This window comes from Coptis chinensis, chromosome 3 (genome assembly GCF_015680905.1).
Source record: "Coptis chinensis isolate HL-2020 chromosome 3, ASM1568090v1, whole genome shotgun sequence".
Classification (NCBI taxonomy): domain Eukaryota; kingdom Viridiplantae; phylum Streptophyta; class Magnoliopsida; order Ranunculales; family Ranunculaceae; genus Coptis; species Coptis chinensis.
In genome coordinates this window covers 18,380,873-18,397,716 of record NC_141458.1, presented here as the reverse complement: position 1 = coordinate 18,397,716, position 16,844 = coordinate 18,380,873, and the positions used below count along the sequence as shown (strand labels likewise).

The 16,844-nt window shown below is 35.7% G+C and overlaps 2 protein-coding genes across 2 annotated transcripts; both read left to right on the top strand.

Annotated features, from left to right (window-relative positions):
• The first annotated feature begins 11,060 nt into the window (after positions 1 to 11,060).
• On the top strand, positions 11,061 to 14,495 carry UBP22 (ubiquitin-specific protease 22). The gene is made up of 3 exons (XM_086600945.1): positions 11,061 to 12,041; positions 12,620 to 12,738; positions 12,988 to 14,495. Exons 1-3 carry the CDS (start codon positions 11,272 to 11,274, stop codon positions 13,764 to 13,766), a joined length of 1,668 nt encoding a protein of 555 aa, XP_086457071.1. The 5' UTR covers positions 11,061 to 11,271; the 3' UTR covers positions 13,767 to 14,495.
• Positions 14,496 to 16,051: 1,556 nt separating this feature from the next.
• On the top strand, positions 16,052 to 16,594 carry LOC147508409 (uncharacterized). Its single transcript, XM_086597091.1, has 2 exons — positions 16,052 to 16,379; positions 16,485 to 16,594. The coding sequence occupies exons 1-2, from the start codon at positions 16,052 to 16,054 to the stop codon at positions 16,592 to 16,594; spliced, it is 438 nt and encodes a 145-aa protein (XP_086453217.1).
• Positions 16,595 to 16,844: the final 250 nt, after the last annotated feature.

Below are 16,844 nucleotides of genomic sequence, written 5' to 3'. Positions count from 1 at the left end.
CTCAAACATGTAGGTGATATTACCACCACCTAGAGATGCTCTTAATGTACAAAATGAATAAAATCGAAAAAATGGTTGAAATTTTTGTGAAATTACTTCGAAAACTTGCAAACAGATAAAAATGTAAGATTCGAAATGTTTCTATGCCCACCAAAAACGAAAAATTTTGTGAAAATTTTGTGAAAATTTCTGAAATTTAGTTTCTTGGTCCCATTCTTTTTGTTCGTCAAAATTTAGTTGATCACAAATTATAATTAAGAAAGAGCTGAATGAGCAAAGCCTGACGCAGTATGAAACTTGATCATTACGAGCATATACCACTTGCAATTGCAGTCTTTATATGAAATATGAGAATCTTTCAAATTATAATCCAAACTTTTAGCATTGTGTAGCTTATATATATATATATATATATATATATATATATATATATATATATATATATATGTCACGGACACGTCCCGAATCATGTCCTGAGAGGGGTCCGTGCGGCATATGCATATGATTGTGCAACTCAACCATGCATAAGCCTGATAAGCATTTGGTACGGTGTTCGAGTTACTCACGAATAGTCAAGACTAAGGGTTATCCCATTTTGCCCACAGTCGAATCCTCAGATATGTCTGAGAGGAGACTAAGCACACCTGTCCCATATCTTTGAGACTGGATAGCTGAATAGACCATTAAGATAAGTATCTAGATGTTCCCATGACTAATCAGCATAACGTAGCGCGAAGCGCTAGGATGTGGTATTTGACAACCTCTTTTCCCAAAGGTACCACGTATGCATGCTCCAATGTGATATGTCTCTAGACCCGTCCTAGAGTCGTCGAGAATCCATGATGCACTCTTGAGTGTCGCCATGAACTGGCCTTGGTATTGCACCAAGGAAGTATATTTATCCGTTTTGGTAACAAATGCATAGTAAAAAATCTTGATCACAAACACATTATCTATTGGTTTATACTTGGTTTTAGGGTCGTGAAATGAAAGATAGGCCAATATTTTAGGCTGTTCGACCTTTTTTGATAAGTTAATGTGGGGGATTCATGAAGTTTTAGATATCCAAATTAAAGCCAGGATAGCTAATTGAGATTGGTTAGGAAGTGTAAAGGTGTGTTCTAGTCACGACCTTATGAATCTAGATGGTTGGGGAAGATGATGTTATAACTGAGTTTGAATGATCGAATTGCCTACGTATCCAGTTCTCTGGTGAACTAGAATCAAGTCAGACATAGTTCATATTGTAATTGAGTGATTGAATTAGGGATTGAGAGAATGTGAGCATGGAGGTCTCCCCCCCCCCCCCCCCCTTTTTGTTTGGTCACCACCTTGTCTTTATATCTTCCATCTTTGGTCCTCCATTAATTGCCTAATGAATGAGATCCACCTTTGGTGCTCCATTAATTCATGATGATCTTTAGTGCTCATGTGTAACCGAAGGCGCGCGACTTGTCTCTTGGGTTGCCTGGTTGACCACGAACTAAGTGTAACATAACGATCTTATTAGCTATGGCTCTGGTCGCTCATTCTAGTGTGTTGGAGATGGTGACTCTAGTTCGTTTAGTACAAGCTAATTGTCTTTGGTGATGGGCACGTCTGTTGACCAGTGGCCTATAACATTACAGTGACATGGCAAAGGTCTTGGTATAATCGACCTGGTGAGTTATGCTGGGCACGTGTATAATATATATTGGTTGTGTATATTAGTCCCTCACATAGCCCCTTCTCATTAGGTTTTTCTTATTTTGTATGACAATCTAATGAGAGATTAATTCTACACGTGGGAAGCAGACGGGGTAATGATTGAAGATGCAAGTGATGCTGCTTTGACAACTACTGAATTGATCATAGAAGTGTAGGTCCTTAACCTAGTGAGAAAGTTGTAGCTTGAGGGAGCCTTGGAGCTCAAGTGAGCATGTTGCTTGAGTGAGCGTATTCTGCACGTTGTTGATCCTAGCTAGAAGTGTAGGTCCTCAACTTATTGAGAAAGTTGGAGCTTGAGATAGCCTTGGAGCTCAAGTGAGCACTAGAGCTCGAGTGAGCGTTCTGCTTGTTGTTGATCCTAGAAGTGTAGGTCCTCAACTTAGTGAGAAAGTTATAGCTCGAGAGAGCCTTGGAGCTCGAGTGAGTCAGATGCTCTAGTGAGCGTTCTGCACTGAGTTGATTTTAGTAGTGAGAAGTGGTGGGTTATGTAGCCTTTGAGCTCGAGTGAGCATTTTGCTCTTAGAGAGCGTTCTGCACTGAATTAATCCTAGAAGTGTATGTTCTCAATTAGCGAGAAATGGTGGGCTATGCAGCCTTTGAGCCTGAGTTAGCGTTTTGATTTAGAGATGCAGTTGATAGCTAGCCTTGAATTGGCGTGACTATAGTTGAATCGAACTTGATCCTTATTAGCATGGCATCAAGTTGATTGGTGGATAGCTAGCCTTTTGGGGGCATTATTATGGTTGATAGTTAGCCTTGAATTGGTGTGATTGTAGCTAGCCCCAGTTTTGGAGCTTGATTGACCTGTAAAAAATGCGGGCTAGCACCAAAGAATTAGTACGAACTAACAGGAGCATAATAACAGAATTGAACATGTTTAGATGACAATAATAAGCCCCAATCCGGAGATGGTTGTGACTAGCCCCCAATTTGCATTAGAACTTGATTGATATGTAAAAATTGTGAGATATTGGGGAGGGGGCCAATATGTGGATGACCTACAAAGGGGCACTAAAAATGGCAAATGTCAAATGCCATATGGTAATATAAGCTACTGAAAATGTAAGCAGTTATATGATTGAGTCAGTTCATAATGAATATGTTGGCAGATGGCTATAGCTAATCCCAGTTCGGTGATATTTGTTGTTAGCCTTGGACTGACATTGGGCGAGCTGTGTGCATGACCTGCTAGGAGTTTTGTAAAACCCCTATTTTTTTTGTACATTATTATTTTACACTATTTAGTATTTTTGGATTAGATATTTAATACATGGTCAATATGCTAGAAATTTTGGTTTGACTTTTATTATAGAGAAAGAGAAATAAGGGAAAACAAGTGAATATTTTTGAAATTTGTATTAAAAAAATTTAGTGTTTTGAATTTTAAGTTTTTGTAGAGATTTTTAATATTTGAAAAGTTTTCAAAAGAGATGTTAATGTAAGGTATATAATAAATAGAATACTTTTAATAGAGAATAATATTCTATATTTATGAGTAGAGATATTTGGTAAAAAGAAAATTTTCTTTATTAAGGTGAGATAATATGGTAATAATTCTATTGTTATGGAAAATTAACTTTTATTCAAAGGAAAGTAATGGAAAGTTTTTAGTTGTAAAGGAAACTAATGTGTAGATAATTTAAAATTATGGAATTGTCTTAGTTTATTTCTTTGTATCTAAAGAATATGGTTTCACTTAGAACAAAACAAAAAGAAAGAAAAAATATATAAAAGAGAAAAAAGAAATCAAAAGAAGATTACAAAGAATAAGGGAGAAGGAAAAAAAAATAATGAATAAAGGGAGTATTTATATTACTTGGTGATATGGATTTTACGTGGCGTTGATTCTTTTCTATGATTGTTCTTTCGATGGCAACAACAAAAATGTGAGTAGACCTCACTAATTAGTCATTTCAATCATTTAGTTGTTGATTCCTATATATTACATTCAATTAATTAGAAAACAAAGAAATATATGTTGCGTATCTTGAAATGTTAAATATTAGTGTATAATTAATAGTCTTGAAACAGTTGTTGTAATTATAAGGGTTCATATTTTATTTGCATAAATTAAATTTAATATTACAAAGTACTTATTAATGTTGAATAACGTAAAATAGATACAAGGAAATGATTAAATTGTATTAGTGAGTAGACCTCACTAATTAGTTATTTATTTATTTATTTGGTTGTTGATTCTCAATTTAATTAAATTGAGAAACAAATATGCACGGTTTAATTTTATATTGGTATGTGGAATGCTAAATATTAGTTTGTGTGTAGTTGTAGTTGTCATGAAATATGAAATGGTGGAGATCAATCCCGTTTTACATTTAATTGCATTAAGTTAATTAATAGTCCATAGTCCTTACTACCGTTGTATAATATAAAATAGAGGATAAGAGAAGAAAAATGTGTATGCAGTAGTTAACTGATTTGTTTTAACGATGAAATGAATAAATGATAGATTTTCGGATTTATTACAATATATGCATTAGGTGTTGTTTTCGTATGGGAAATGATATTTATTTTGTTAGCCCATGATATGTGCAGAAATGTTGTGTAATGAGAAATGTATTAAGTGTTATGACATGTATTTGGTATTTAAAAAATGTTTAGAATGGATTAGAAATTATTTAGCCATGAATCAAAATGTACGTATATTTTTTGTGTAATATTATGACCTTGTTGAAATGTTATAAAATTATTGTGCAATATTTTATGGAGTGATTATGACATTTCATTGTAAGTTGGAATTTATGTACTAAATAGTATTCTCTATTATATTGTTGTTTGATAATGATATAATTAAATAAATGATCGGTTATATTTTTGAAATGTTACTAAAAGTTATGTAGCGGTTATGGAGATTTGCAATATTTCTGAAGGATTTGTGGTTTAGTGTAATTATTTATTTAGCACGTGAAATAATGAAAATTGTTATGAGATGTATTAATATAATAATGTTTCTAAATATTGTGGTTTAGTGCAATGATTTATTTAGCACGTGAAAGAATGAAAATTGTTATGAGATGTATTGAGATATTTATGAATATTGAGGCTTAATGCAATAATTTATTTGGCATGCACGTGATAGAGTAAAATGGTTATGAGATACAAATGAATGACATTTGAATAAGTTACGTAACGCAAAATCCTAGCCCCTAGCTACCACAACTCTTGTGATAAATATGAAAGTTGTCTTTTTAAGATAATGTGAATTTAAGGGAACTTGAAGCCCTTGTAGCCAAATGATCACTTTGATTATCTCGTTGCCAATTCAGAACGAGACGCGCGATATGTTATGCCTAGTAAAGGCTTACTCATATAGTTTTGGTGTTCGTGTGGGGGTTACCTGGTATGCGACATCCCACTTAGGATAACTACACACGGAGTGGTTCCATTATATGAGAGAGACATACATATGTGCATGTTCGACTCGATTGAGGAAAGCGATTGTGGTAGACAGGAAACTAGGTAAAACATAGAGATGACGTGATTCTAGAGACACTTGAAGGAACTCTAAACAATAATTGTGATGATATATCAAAGTGTACGTTAAATCTATAATAAATGATTTATTGTGGTTGTGAAATTGGTCATTGAGATTGTTCTTGTTGGTTCAATGAGATGATTGGAATTATGTATATGATATGTTTGTTTGTTTTATTATAATTTATTTTGCATTCACAATGGTTTTGCAGAAGGGTGGGTTGAATTGATTATTTATGCAGGTGTGACCCACTCTGTGATCAGGCCTACACCAGTTTAAGTATGGAGTAAGTTTTAGTTTTGTTATTTTATTATTAGATGTAGTTGATCTAGTACGGTTTGAAGCTAAGGCGTCTTGGTGGATGAGCTAAATGCTTTATTATTATTGAATTGGAAGCTAAGGCGCCTCAGTGGAGGAACCATCTGCCTTAATTATTGTATTTAAGAATGTTGTATTATTCGTTGGAAGTTAAGGCGCTTCGGTGGATGAACTAACTGCCTTATTGATTGTGTATATATATGTATAAGTATGATTTGTATTTTATGACTACTTATACCAACATTGTTTATAATGCTGACCCGATTTGCATGTTTGTTTATCGAGTGTGTTCATAAAATGAACATAGTCGATAAGTCTTGACAGGATTAGTGATGAAGAAGGTTGATTGCGGCTTGTGGTTTGCGTTAGCATCTCATACATAATATGTTTTGTTTTCCCTTAAGGTGCAATATATTTTTTGTTGAGACAATATTTTGTATTTTCAGTTGTAATTATAATTAAAGCGTTGTTGAAAGGAAAATTGTAACTTAATCATATTTGTAAATTTTTGTAATGTAGATGACTTTTGTTTATTTAAAATTTTTTATTGGTTTCAAATTATTGGAATAAATAAACGGATAATGGGTTTGGAAGTTGAGAGTGCATCACACCTCGAAAATCGAAGAGTCGGGAACAAATATTGTTTTTTCCGATTTTGTCGAAATTCGGGGTGTGACAAGTTTATCCTGAAGTCATGTCGTTTGAGCTCGAGTTGACTCACGATGACCTGTTGGGAGCTATATTATTGTGTAATAAAAAATTTGCTAGAAAGCTAGAATGAGCCTCTGCTTTTCAATCCAAGCGAGTTGCAATGGATTGAGAATTTGATCGACCTCCAGCATATTGGTCTGTGGTGATACACTTTCAAGAATGCAAGTGTATGGATCTGTATCCATTTTGTTGTTTAGTAAATTCCATACTATTGTAGTGACATAGAAAATGAAAGTCAAGACTATAATAGTGTTCGGATTTGTATTGTTTCCCTAGAACTGACAATGCCGTCAAAGCTTGCTCCAAACAAGCAATTCATGCATGTTGCGACCTAGGTGATAATATTCAATTTATAATTGAGTCCAACATCATCAGGTACTTATTGTCATTATGTACCAAGACAATAAGACATGCGACTATAAACTTCAAGGCCACATGTAAACTCTTGGAATGTCCAAGGTTCCTGAGTATGGTAGTATGCCCCACAACAATAAGCCACAGTACAAGGAAAAGGGAAAATTTTACTTATCTGTTTAGAATTTTGTAGCCTCTTTATTTAGCAATTCGCAATGTCTACGTAGTGTTGATTTAGAAGTTTGAAACTTGCGTTGTTATACTGAAGTATATCTGCGCGCTGTAATATTATGGTAGGACCAATTCGTAGTACGGGCGAACTGCCCAGGAAGGAACTTTAAGTCACAATAGGGAGTGTCAGGTCACCATTCTTAAGTCGTCCCACCAAATAGAACTCTGTTAAGCCAATCAAATGAATTGGCATATTAAAGGAGTTGAGTACGCTTAGTTTTGTAATTGAAATGGTAAGTTAATGAGACAAATTAATAATATGCTATGCAAATAGAGAATTGGCAAGTCGTAGACTCGTAGTAATAGGATAGAATTTTTGTAAAGGCAGTGATCTGCAGCCATATTTAAATTCTTCTTGTGATGTGATTTTCTTCTTAACAATCTGCAGAGTGTAGGGGCTGTTGAGAAGAAATCAAATCGAACATGACCAAATGAAAAATGATCAAGGGTTGATGAACACTTGTCGAGGTCGATCGAATGATGTCTGGAATGCTTTTTTATGATCCGTGAGCCTTGCAACTTTTCAAAATTAACAAAACTAAGAAAGCAAACTTATCTAGTTGGTGAAAGAATACATTATGAAATCTACTATTTTCGCACAACTTTTTAGAACGTTGGAAAATTTTGATAATTGCCACGCTTCGTGGTCTTGAAAGAACTTTGAATTAACGAAAGAGAAGTTGAATTTTCAAGACATTCGATCCCCACAAACGGTGTCAATGTAAAGGTGTGTTCTTGTCACGACCTTACGAATCTATATAGTTGGGGAAGATGATATTATGACTGAGTTCGAATGATCGAACTGCCTATGTATCTAGTTCTCCAATGAATTGGAATCAAGTCAGATGTAGTTCATATTGTAATTGAGTGATTGAATTAGAGATTGAGAGAATGTGAGCATGGAGCTCTCCCCTCTCCCATTTTGTTTGGTCACTACCTTGTCTTTATATCTTCCGATCTTTGGTGCTCCATTAATTGCCTAATTAATGAGATCCACCTTTGGTGCTCCATTCATGATTATATTTAGTGCTCATGTGTAACCGAAGGCGACTTGTCTCTTGGGTTGCCTGGTTGACCATGAACTAAGTATAACATAATGATCTTATCATCTATGGCTCTAGTCGCTCGTTCTAGCGTGTTGGAGATGGTGACTCTAGTTCGTTTAGTACGAGCTTATTGTCTTTGGTGATGGGCACGTTTGTTGACCAGTTGCCTACAACATTACAACGACTTGACAAAGGTCTTGATATAATCGACCTGGTGAGTTGTGTTGGACACATGTATAATATACATTGGTTGTGTATATTAGTCCATCACAGTAAGTACCATAGTTTCAGTGCTGGCTTTATTCCTGATGCTCTCAGAAGAAGTAATATAATTAAAGTTTCAGTACATTTTAAAACGGCATATACTAGCTATATATATATATATATATATATATATATATATATATATATATGAGACTCTGATGAATTTCTAAACTGTTGGCGGCTTTACTTGTTAAGTATCCGGAAATGCAGTCTTTAGTTAGCTCAAAGGGCGGCGTTTCTCACATACTTGAAATCGATTAATAAACAGCGAGGTGAGGAAGATGTTTTGAAACTCTCAATGGAAGAGTTGCCTCGATAGGTCGATCTGCCTAGATATTGCTTTTCAATGGATTATTACCATTTCAATTAAAGGTAGTATAACCATTGATGATGTGGCTTCAGAGGTCAACTCTGCCACACTCACCTCAATATATGGTCAACTGAAGAAAAGAATTGCTTTACATTCTAGATATTGCCATTCAAGAGGATACATATATATTTCAGTTGAAACAATTGAGATTGCCTGTAGGGTGGCGATTTGGCGAGATATGAACTACCTTAATTACCTGATCATGCTTGTTGGAGCTGCTACCCTGCCGTGGGTTCAAAACCTGTTACCAAAGCGAATCAGAAGAGAATGACACACACAGAAACACAGAGCACAGGCACAGCACAGCACAGTTTATACAGCAGGACACTGAAACATAATAATGTTGTTCTATCACGGTTGATACGTAGTAGTGTTGGTAAGCATTTATAAGTATGTTTCTTATCATGGTTAATCAAGAGATGTTGCATGCATAAGCTTATCTCAATAATCATTAATTTTTATTGTTGTCGTTCAAAATTTCAAATCATATTCAAGAAAATGTGAGACACATAGTGCACTCATTTGATAAAAGTCATTGCCACTTTTTAATTTGCTTCGAACCTAAGTATGCTCTTTTCTTCCAGAAAAAAAAAAAAAAAAAAAATTATAAAAAAAAGTATGCTCTTTCTTTTAAAGTTTGATAAAGTTTCTGAATAAGTAGTTAATAGCATCTCTAGGTGGTAGTATCACCTCCCAATTTATCTAAATTTGCTTCCAAAACTCGGAATTTCACAGAAATCCAACTCTAGGTTGAAACAAATTCGGTCGTATCACCTGTCTAACCGCATCTGTGGAAGCAAATTTGGGATTTTGGATGTAGATGCGACTGTCGCACGCCATTGCAAATGTCGCTCCAAATTGTTTTTTGACTTTGACCAGCACACCGCACCATTGCCAATGTTGCGTAAGTAATTTTTTTTTTTTTTTTTTTTTTGGTACAACAGTGAAAATGTCACATGGTTTTTTTTTTTTTTTTTTTTTTTTTTTTTTGGGGCTTAATAATGGTAATGTCGCGCTACAATATCAATGTCGCACGGTAGACCCTACTTTAAATTTGCGACCACCTAGAGTTGGTCAAAATTTGTGTTTAATTTCTTCAAATTTCGCCTTCAAATTTGGAGGTGATACTACCACCACTTAGAAATGCTCTAAGGCTGAGTCCAATGGCTCCCTATCCCTTTAAAAGTAGAGCTAAAGTCAACAGATTTTACTCTCTATCATTAATTTTCTCTTTATATATATTAAAAAATTTTTTTTCTATTCTATTTTTTTTCTCTATATAGAGAGTAAAAATAGAAAAAGAAAATGTAGATAAAAAAAATCTTTTGTATATATATATATATAGAAAAATAATGATAGAGAGTAAAATATGTTGACTTTAGCTTTAGCTCTATTTTGTTGACTTTAGCTCTACTTTATTGACTTTAACACTACTTTTAAAGGGATAGGGAGCCATTGGACTCAGCCTAAGGGGTCTTTGTTAATTTGAGTTTCTTAAAGATGATATTTGTTACAACTTTATTTAGCCCCATGAGGCCCATAGTTTGAGGTAGATGACTGGGGTATTAGGCCTCCAAGGTGACCCGAGTCCTTGATTAATGAGTCTAAAATAGGGCCCGATAAATAAGGAGACAAGACATTGGATGGAAAAAAGACCACATGGAGAAAATCCAAGGGTGGAATGACAAGAAGGATGGATGGATGGATGAAGATAAGGAGGAGGCCGCATGATAAAAAGGAGGAAAGGAAATAGAGGGGGGGAGTGAGGATCCAAAAGAGACATAGATTTTAGGTCATAACAATGTGGTAAGGCCTTATCTAGATGGTTCTGCTTGCTACTAAAGCATCTCCAATGGGGGGTGTTAAATTACACCTCCACGTAGGTTCCACGTAGGTGCCATTAGGATTTTACAACTCTAACTGCATACTATTGTATAACCTATAAATATCCACACTCTATACTCTCCAATGAAGATGTGTAAAAAAAATTGGATTTTAAATGACGTCTAAAGTGACGTCCGAGTTAAAAAAATTACAAATTAGAACTTTATAACTAAAAAGGGACGTGACTTAAAGTGATTTCCAATTTTTTTTTTTTTTTGGACGTTGGTTAAAGTGTCGCCTGAGCTATTCATCAATTGATAGCGAGATGGGGAATTCCCCACCTCCTCTATCAACTAAATAGTCTATTACCTACCGTATACTACTCCCATTGAAAAGAGTTTTTTGACATTTGGAGTATAAACTTTACATTCTATACAGTTTGTTGCCCTAATGACCATTAATTGTCTACAAAATGCTTCCATTTATTGGTCAAGCGCTCAAGCTGTCATTTGGTTTGTCATTATTCAACCAATTCTTTCTTAACCAACTGGTAAGCTGAGTTTATGTTGTTTAATAGTTAAGAAAAAAGATGCTGAGAAGCAAAATCAAGAGTTCACAGTTGTTCACACTTCACAGACTGTCGATATAATCGTTGAAATATGAAGAATCGAGAAATAGTGGATATTTCGAGAATTTAAGAAACAAAAGTCTTTCTAGTCGGTCTACGAGTCTACGTACCCTCCAAAAAATCCAAGTCCCAAAACAGAAAACCTGCAAACCAAGAGAGAGAAAATAAAAACCAAGAGAGAGAAAGCTTAGTAGACAGAAAAAAGATCCCATCTTTGATCTATTCTTCCTTCCTTCATCCCAATCCATCCAACACCACCTCAATCTCCACAAACCCAATCTCAAAATCCAATCTTTTTTTTTTGTTTATAAGTCCTTTTCATAACATGTCTAACAGAAACCCCACATACACCAACCCATTACCATGTTCACATCTTATTACTTATAAGCAAAAAAATGGTTTTACTGGATATAAATTTCTTCAAACTAGTCTTAAAACTAGCCCAAATGGCAGAGCTAGTATGTATAATAGAGAGAAAAATAAATGTAGTTTTTGTGATGTGTGTCAAAATGGTAGAATGTATTACTGTTTGGTTTGTTATTCTGTTTCTTGTTCAAACCATGCTAGTGAGAATGGTCATGGTCATGAGATTGGTATAGATATGGAAAGAGCAGAACTTTTTTGTTTTGTTTGTTGTGATCAGGTGTATGATCCTGATTTTGATAAGGCTGTTATGTGTAAACAGATTATGGAGTTGCCTAGAAACAGTAATGGTGTTGATGTTGTTGTTTTGAAAGAGAATAATAATAATAATGTGTTGTTGAAGAAGAGGAAGTTGGGGTCATTGGAGTCTGGTAGTACTAAAAATCCGATAAAGTTGGTATTGAAGATAAGAAGAGGATCTAGTTCAATGTTTCCTTGGGGTTTGAGGGGATTGAGTAACTTGGGTAATACTTGTTTTATGAATTCTGTGTTACAAGCATTGCTTCATACACCCCCATTGAGGAATTACTTCCTTAGTGGTAGGCATAATCATGAAACTTGTATGAAGACCCCGACGGATCGGTTGTGTTTGCATTGCGATATCAATGCTATATTTACTGCTGTGTTTTCTGGTGATCGAAAGCCATATAGTCCTGCCCAGTTTCTTTACAGGTTAGACATTGATCTGTTATGTGATTTTAGTAGGTTAATCTTGGGATTGATTTTGTTTTAATGTTATGTACGAATGACATCCGTATATCTATGCAATATTGGTTGTTCAAGCTTTGCTTGGGTCACTGAACAAATCGTTTAATCACCGGTAGACCCAAATCTTAATTTATCACAAGGAATATGACAGCTCCCCATTCACTGTTGTTGGTAGAAAATGTTGGTGATCTGAATGCGTTGCCCTTTGATTCGAAATGAGACACTTGATGAGGAGCTTTAAAGAGATGTTTATAAGAAGATCGAAAATGTTTGTCATCTTAATGGGCTTTGCCATATTGAATTTCATGCTTGTTACTTGCAATGTAGTTGAAACTGAATGCTGAAGAAAAACTTTTATAATGATTGAGTTGCTGTTATGCGTTTAGGTTGTTAAAATCGTTCTGATGTGCTGGAAAAAATCTGAGACTTTTATCTTCAGTTGGTCTTACAAGATGTCAAGGGTGGAGGGGGAACCTCTACAGGTCACGGATAGTTATGAAGCTTTGGATCTATCTCAAGAATTTCATTTGTTGTCCTTGCAGTTGGTGGCAGCATTCGGCAAATCTTGCCAGTTACGAGCAGCAGGATGCTCATGAGTTCTTCATTTCAGTACTTGACAGGATTCATGAAAGAGAGGAGAGAACCAAACCTAAAAGTAAAGGTACTTATAAATTGTAATAAAATTATCAAAATACATGGTTTTCCATCTGTGCTATTGAATCAGTGATGTGTTTCTCAGTTGCACACATATATCAAAAGATGTTCCTTATTCCTAGTTTGACTCTCATTTGCATTTAAATATATTTATATTAATTTGCAAAATTATACCATTCTAACATTTACAAGATCCTATCCAAAAGTTAATCAATTTTAACCCTCACATGCCTTTTGCGTCCCGGTTTTGTTTTAGATAGCGGAGATTGTCAGTGCATTGCTCATAGAGTGTTCTCTGGGGTATTGAGATCAGACGTCACCTGCACGACCTGTGGTTTCACTTCCACAACTTATGATCCTTGCTTGGACATATCTCTAAACTTGGAAACAGCAAATATCTTTTCGAAGGGAGTATCTGAAAAATCAGGCAAGACAAGCCAAGACACGAGTATATCTACCCTCTTGGGATGCCTGGACCTCTTCACAAGGCCGGAGAAGTTGGGATCAGATCAGAAGTTATACTGTCAGCATTGTCAAGTAAGAAGGGACTCATTGAAGCAGATGTCTATCAGACGACTCCCTTCTGTCTTATGTTTCCATATGAAACGATTCGAGCATTCCTTGATTAGAAAAAAGTCTAGAAAGATCGACAGATACTTGCAGTTTCCTTTCTCACTAGACATGACTCCTTACTTATCTTCCTCTATTGTGAGGAACAGGTTTGGAAATAGGATATTTGCTTTTGAGGGTGATGAATCAGATATCTCCACGGAATTTGAGGTGTTTGCAGTCGTTACCCATTCTGGGAATTTGGAATCTGGTCACTATGTTACATATCTGCGCCTAAGGAACCAATGGTACAAATGCGATGATGCATGGATTACCCAAGTTAGTGATGGTGTGGTGAGAGCTTCACAAGGCTACTTGTTGTACTATGTGCAGAAGACACCGTGCTACAAGGCAAGCGAGGATTTGAGTTGCCCCCAGCAGTCTCCACGTCATGACCCGTTCGTCCCAACTCCTGGATGTTGCTGATGAGAATCTCTTACTTGGACGAGTTATAAATGCTGAGAGGAGGTTACTTGCCAGTTGATTGACCCTCCATTGGGTGTCCTAATTGGAGAGGGATCACTATCATAATCATGGTTATCATGTTTGTGTTGATCACTTGATCCCCATGCAAAGATTGCTACCTGCAGGCATTTTTGCTGCAGAATCATGATATAAGCCGCTCTGACAGAAGATTCTTGGAGACCAGAAGGAGCTTGCCCCAAGATGCTCATTTAAGAAACTACAATGCATAGGCGTTAAAAGCCTACATCTTATAGCAGTGCAAGCTTTTTGCTGCAGAATCATGATATGCTGCTCTGAGGAACATACTTGGAGATCAGAAGAGCTCGACCCCAAGATGCTCATTTAAGAAGCTACAGTGCATAGGTGTCAAAATGCGTATATCTTATAGCAGTTGAAGACGGCCAAAGATTCTCCGTCTTGCGATGTCCAACACCAATAAGTCAATCTTAACTCATTTAACCTCCCTGCTCAGTTTTTTTTTTCTGTGATGCGGGGTACAAAGTATAAAAAAATTTCTTTCCCAGAAGTTCATAAAGAAGCTAATTAATTTGTCCAAGTCTTTTGGATTTATAAGACTTTATTGAATTAAACTTGGTTCTGGTTGATCTTGAACCTCTTATTATTGTTGTACAAATACATTTTTGACTCGGTATTTTGGTAAAATGAGAATCCTCAAATTTGTTGCTGGCTTCTCTATTTCTTCTATTGCTACTGGTTACTACCTAGTGGGTTTTCATTTCTTACTTTAGTGGGTTTTCATTTGTTGTTTGTCATAGTGATGCACTAGAGCTTTGTTTGTAAATGTTGGATTTAGTAGCAGAGCAGAACAAAGCACTGGGTTGCTCACAAGACGGGGGGAAGGCCTCCTCCCCATTACATCATCCTGTGTAATCTTAAGAAGTTGTAACATGTAAAGAAATCTAACATTATCTCTCGCATAAACATACTTCATCACTGCAATATCCTGGGCCGTCGTATTCTCTGCACGTACAGTTGCTGTCTGGTGAATTTGTAAACTCCATATCAGTGCTAACCATGCTTCTTCAAGGCCCAAAATATCGATATCGATCAATATATCGGTGTACCCAAAAACCGATATATATTGGATATATCGGATATATCTATTTTTTTGGTAACCAGTCCAAACTATTTAAAATATCGGAAATATCGGAAATATATTGGAAATATCGGATTTATATTTTAAAATGGTCAAAAAGTCAACCGATATATATCGATTATATAGGAAATATCGATTATATCGGCGATATAAAGTTTCATATCGGAAATTTCGATATATATCGGAAAAAAATAGTTCTATATTCGGTGGATATATGTCGGAAATATCGATGTCAGTGTACCAAAATACCGATATATATCGGCGATATATCGGATATATCGGCGATATTTTGGTCCATGTGCTTCTTTATATAGCTTCATCCTTTTGTATCTTCCAAAGGATAATCAGTATTCATATGTTTCGACATTCTGGACACATCTGTATATCATAATATTATACCCAGAGCTAGGTACAACTGTACAATGATAAGCAGTTTTCATTTCCGACATGTTGCCCTGTTTCTACTAGTGCTGCTAATGGTCAGGCGAAAGCAAGATACACAAAAACTTATTTAGAGCATCTCTAAGTGGTAGTATAACATGTCAAATTCTTCAACTTTGAAGAAAAACTTTGAAATTTCTCGGAATTTCCATCTCTAAGTGGCCTCAAATTAGGTCGCATCACCTGCTTGTTCGCATTTTTGTTTGTAAATTTGGCAATTTGGATGCGGATGCGGATGCGGAGCGACATTGGTAATGTCGCCCCAATTTTTTTTTTTTTTTTTTTTTTTTTACTTTGACCAGTACCACGTGCCAATGGTACTGTCGCGCGCTATTAATAATGTCCCGTGCTCCAATGGAAAAAAAAATGAACAAAAAACGGCTGGAATTCTACATCCATATATCTATACTCATTTCTTTCTTCATTTTATATACACTCAACTCAAATATTTTTATCAAACAACTCAACCATTTCACATCAATCATTAACAAACAACACACACACATTGCAAAAAAATAGATCATGAAGTGTGAGATTTTTCCCCTTCAATCTTCAATCTTCAATCTTCAATCTTCAATCTTCATCTTCATCTTCATCATCGTCTTCTTCTTCATTTTCTTCTTCATCTTCTCCAGTGGAAGACTCGGTAGACAGTCTTGATGAAGAATTTATTAACGCCATTCCCCTTATGAAGCGCCATTTGGCTGTACTTGTACAAGCACAAGTACATGCTCCGAAGGCACCACATGGTGGTTCAAAGAAGGGTCGAAAAGTGAAACGTAGAAACTATGCTTTGACTTTGGAAATCTTGAAGGCCAACTACTGTGTCGATCGTCTTGTTTTTCCGAAAAAAGATTTCAAACGGCGCTATCGTATGAAAAAATCTTTATTTCTTCACATCTTCAACGATATTCAGACTTATTTTAAGTACTTTCAGCCTAAATTTAATAATGCTGGTAAACCTGGTATAGATCTTCTGATCAAAGTAGCTGCAGCTTTGCGTATTCTTGGTTATGGTACGGTGGCTGATCAAATTGACGATCAATTATACATTTCTGAGCAAAGTGGAAACTAGGCGTTGAGGCATTTCTGTGATGTAATTATCAATTTGTATGGTTCAGTCTACTTGCGAAGGCCAAATATTGCAGATATAGAACGTTTGCTTGCACATTCTGCCATACGTGGATGGTCGAGTATATTGGGAAGCATTGATTGTATGCATTGGGAGTGACATAATTGTCCAACTGGATGACAAGGTGCTTACAGTGGTCGTTCTGGAAAACCATATGTTATTCTCGAAGTTGTTGCAACCGAAGACCTGTGAATATGACATTCTTTCATTGGGATGTCAGGGTCACACAATGACATCAACGTGTTGGAAAACTCGCTGGTATTTGAGCATGTGATCAATAGTACTTCTCCACCTGTTTATTTTGATGTAAATCAACATAGTTATAATATGGGTTATTATTTAGTTGATG

Bases quoted from the DNA above. Each gene is read 5' to 3' on its own strand.
- UBP22 (XM_086600945.1), top strand. From the start codon at position 11,272: ATGTCTAACAGAAACCCCACATACACCAACCCATTACCATGTTCACAT. The intron at 12,042-12,619 runs GTTAGACATTGA...TTGTCCTTGCAG, and splicing joins CCTGCCCAGTTTCTTTACAG to TTGGTGGCAGCATTCGGCAA. The intron at 12,739-12,987 runs GTACTTATAAAT...GTTTTGTTTTAG, and splicing joins AACCAAACCTAAAAGTAAAG to ATAGCGGAGATTGTCAGTGC.
- LOC147508409 (XM_086597091.1), top strand. From the start codon at position 16,052: ATGAAGCGCCATTTGGCTGTACTTGTACAAGCACAAGTACATGCTCCG. The intron at 16,380-16,484 runs GTACGGTGGCTG...TGTATGGTTCAG, and splicing joins TTTGCGTATTCTTGGTTATG to TCTACTTGCGAAGGCCAAAT.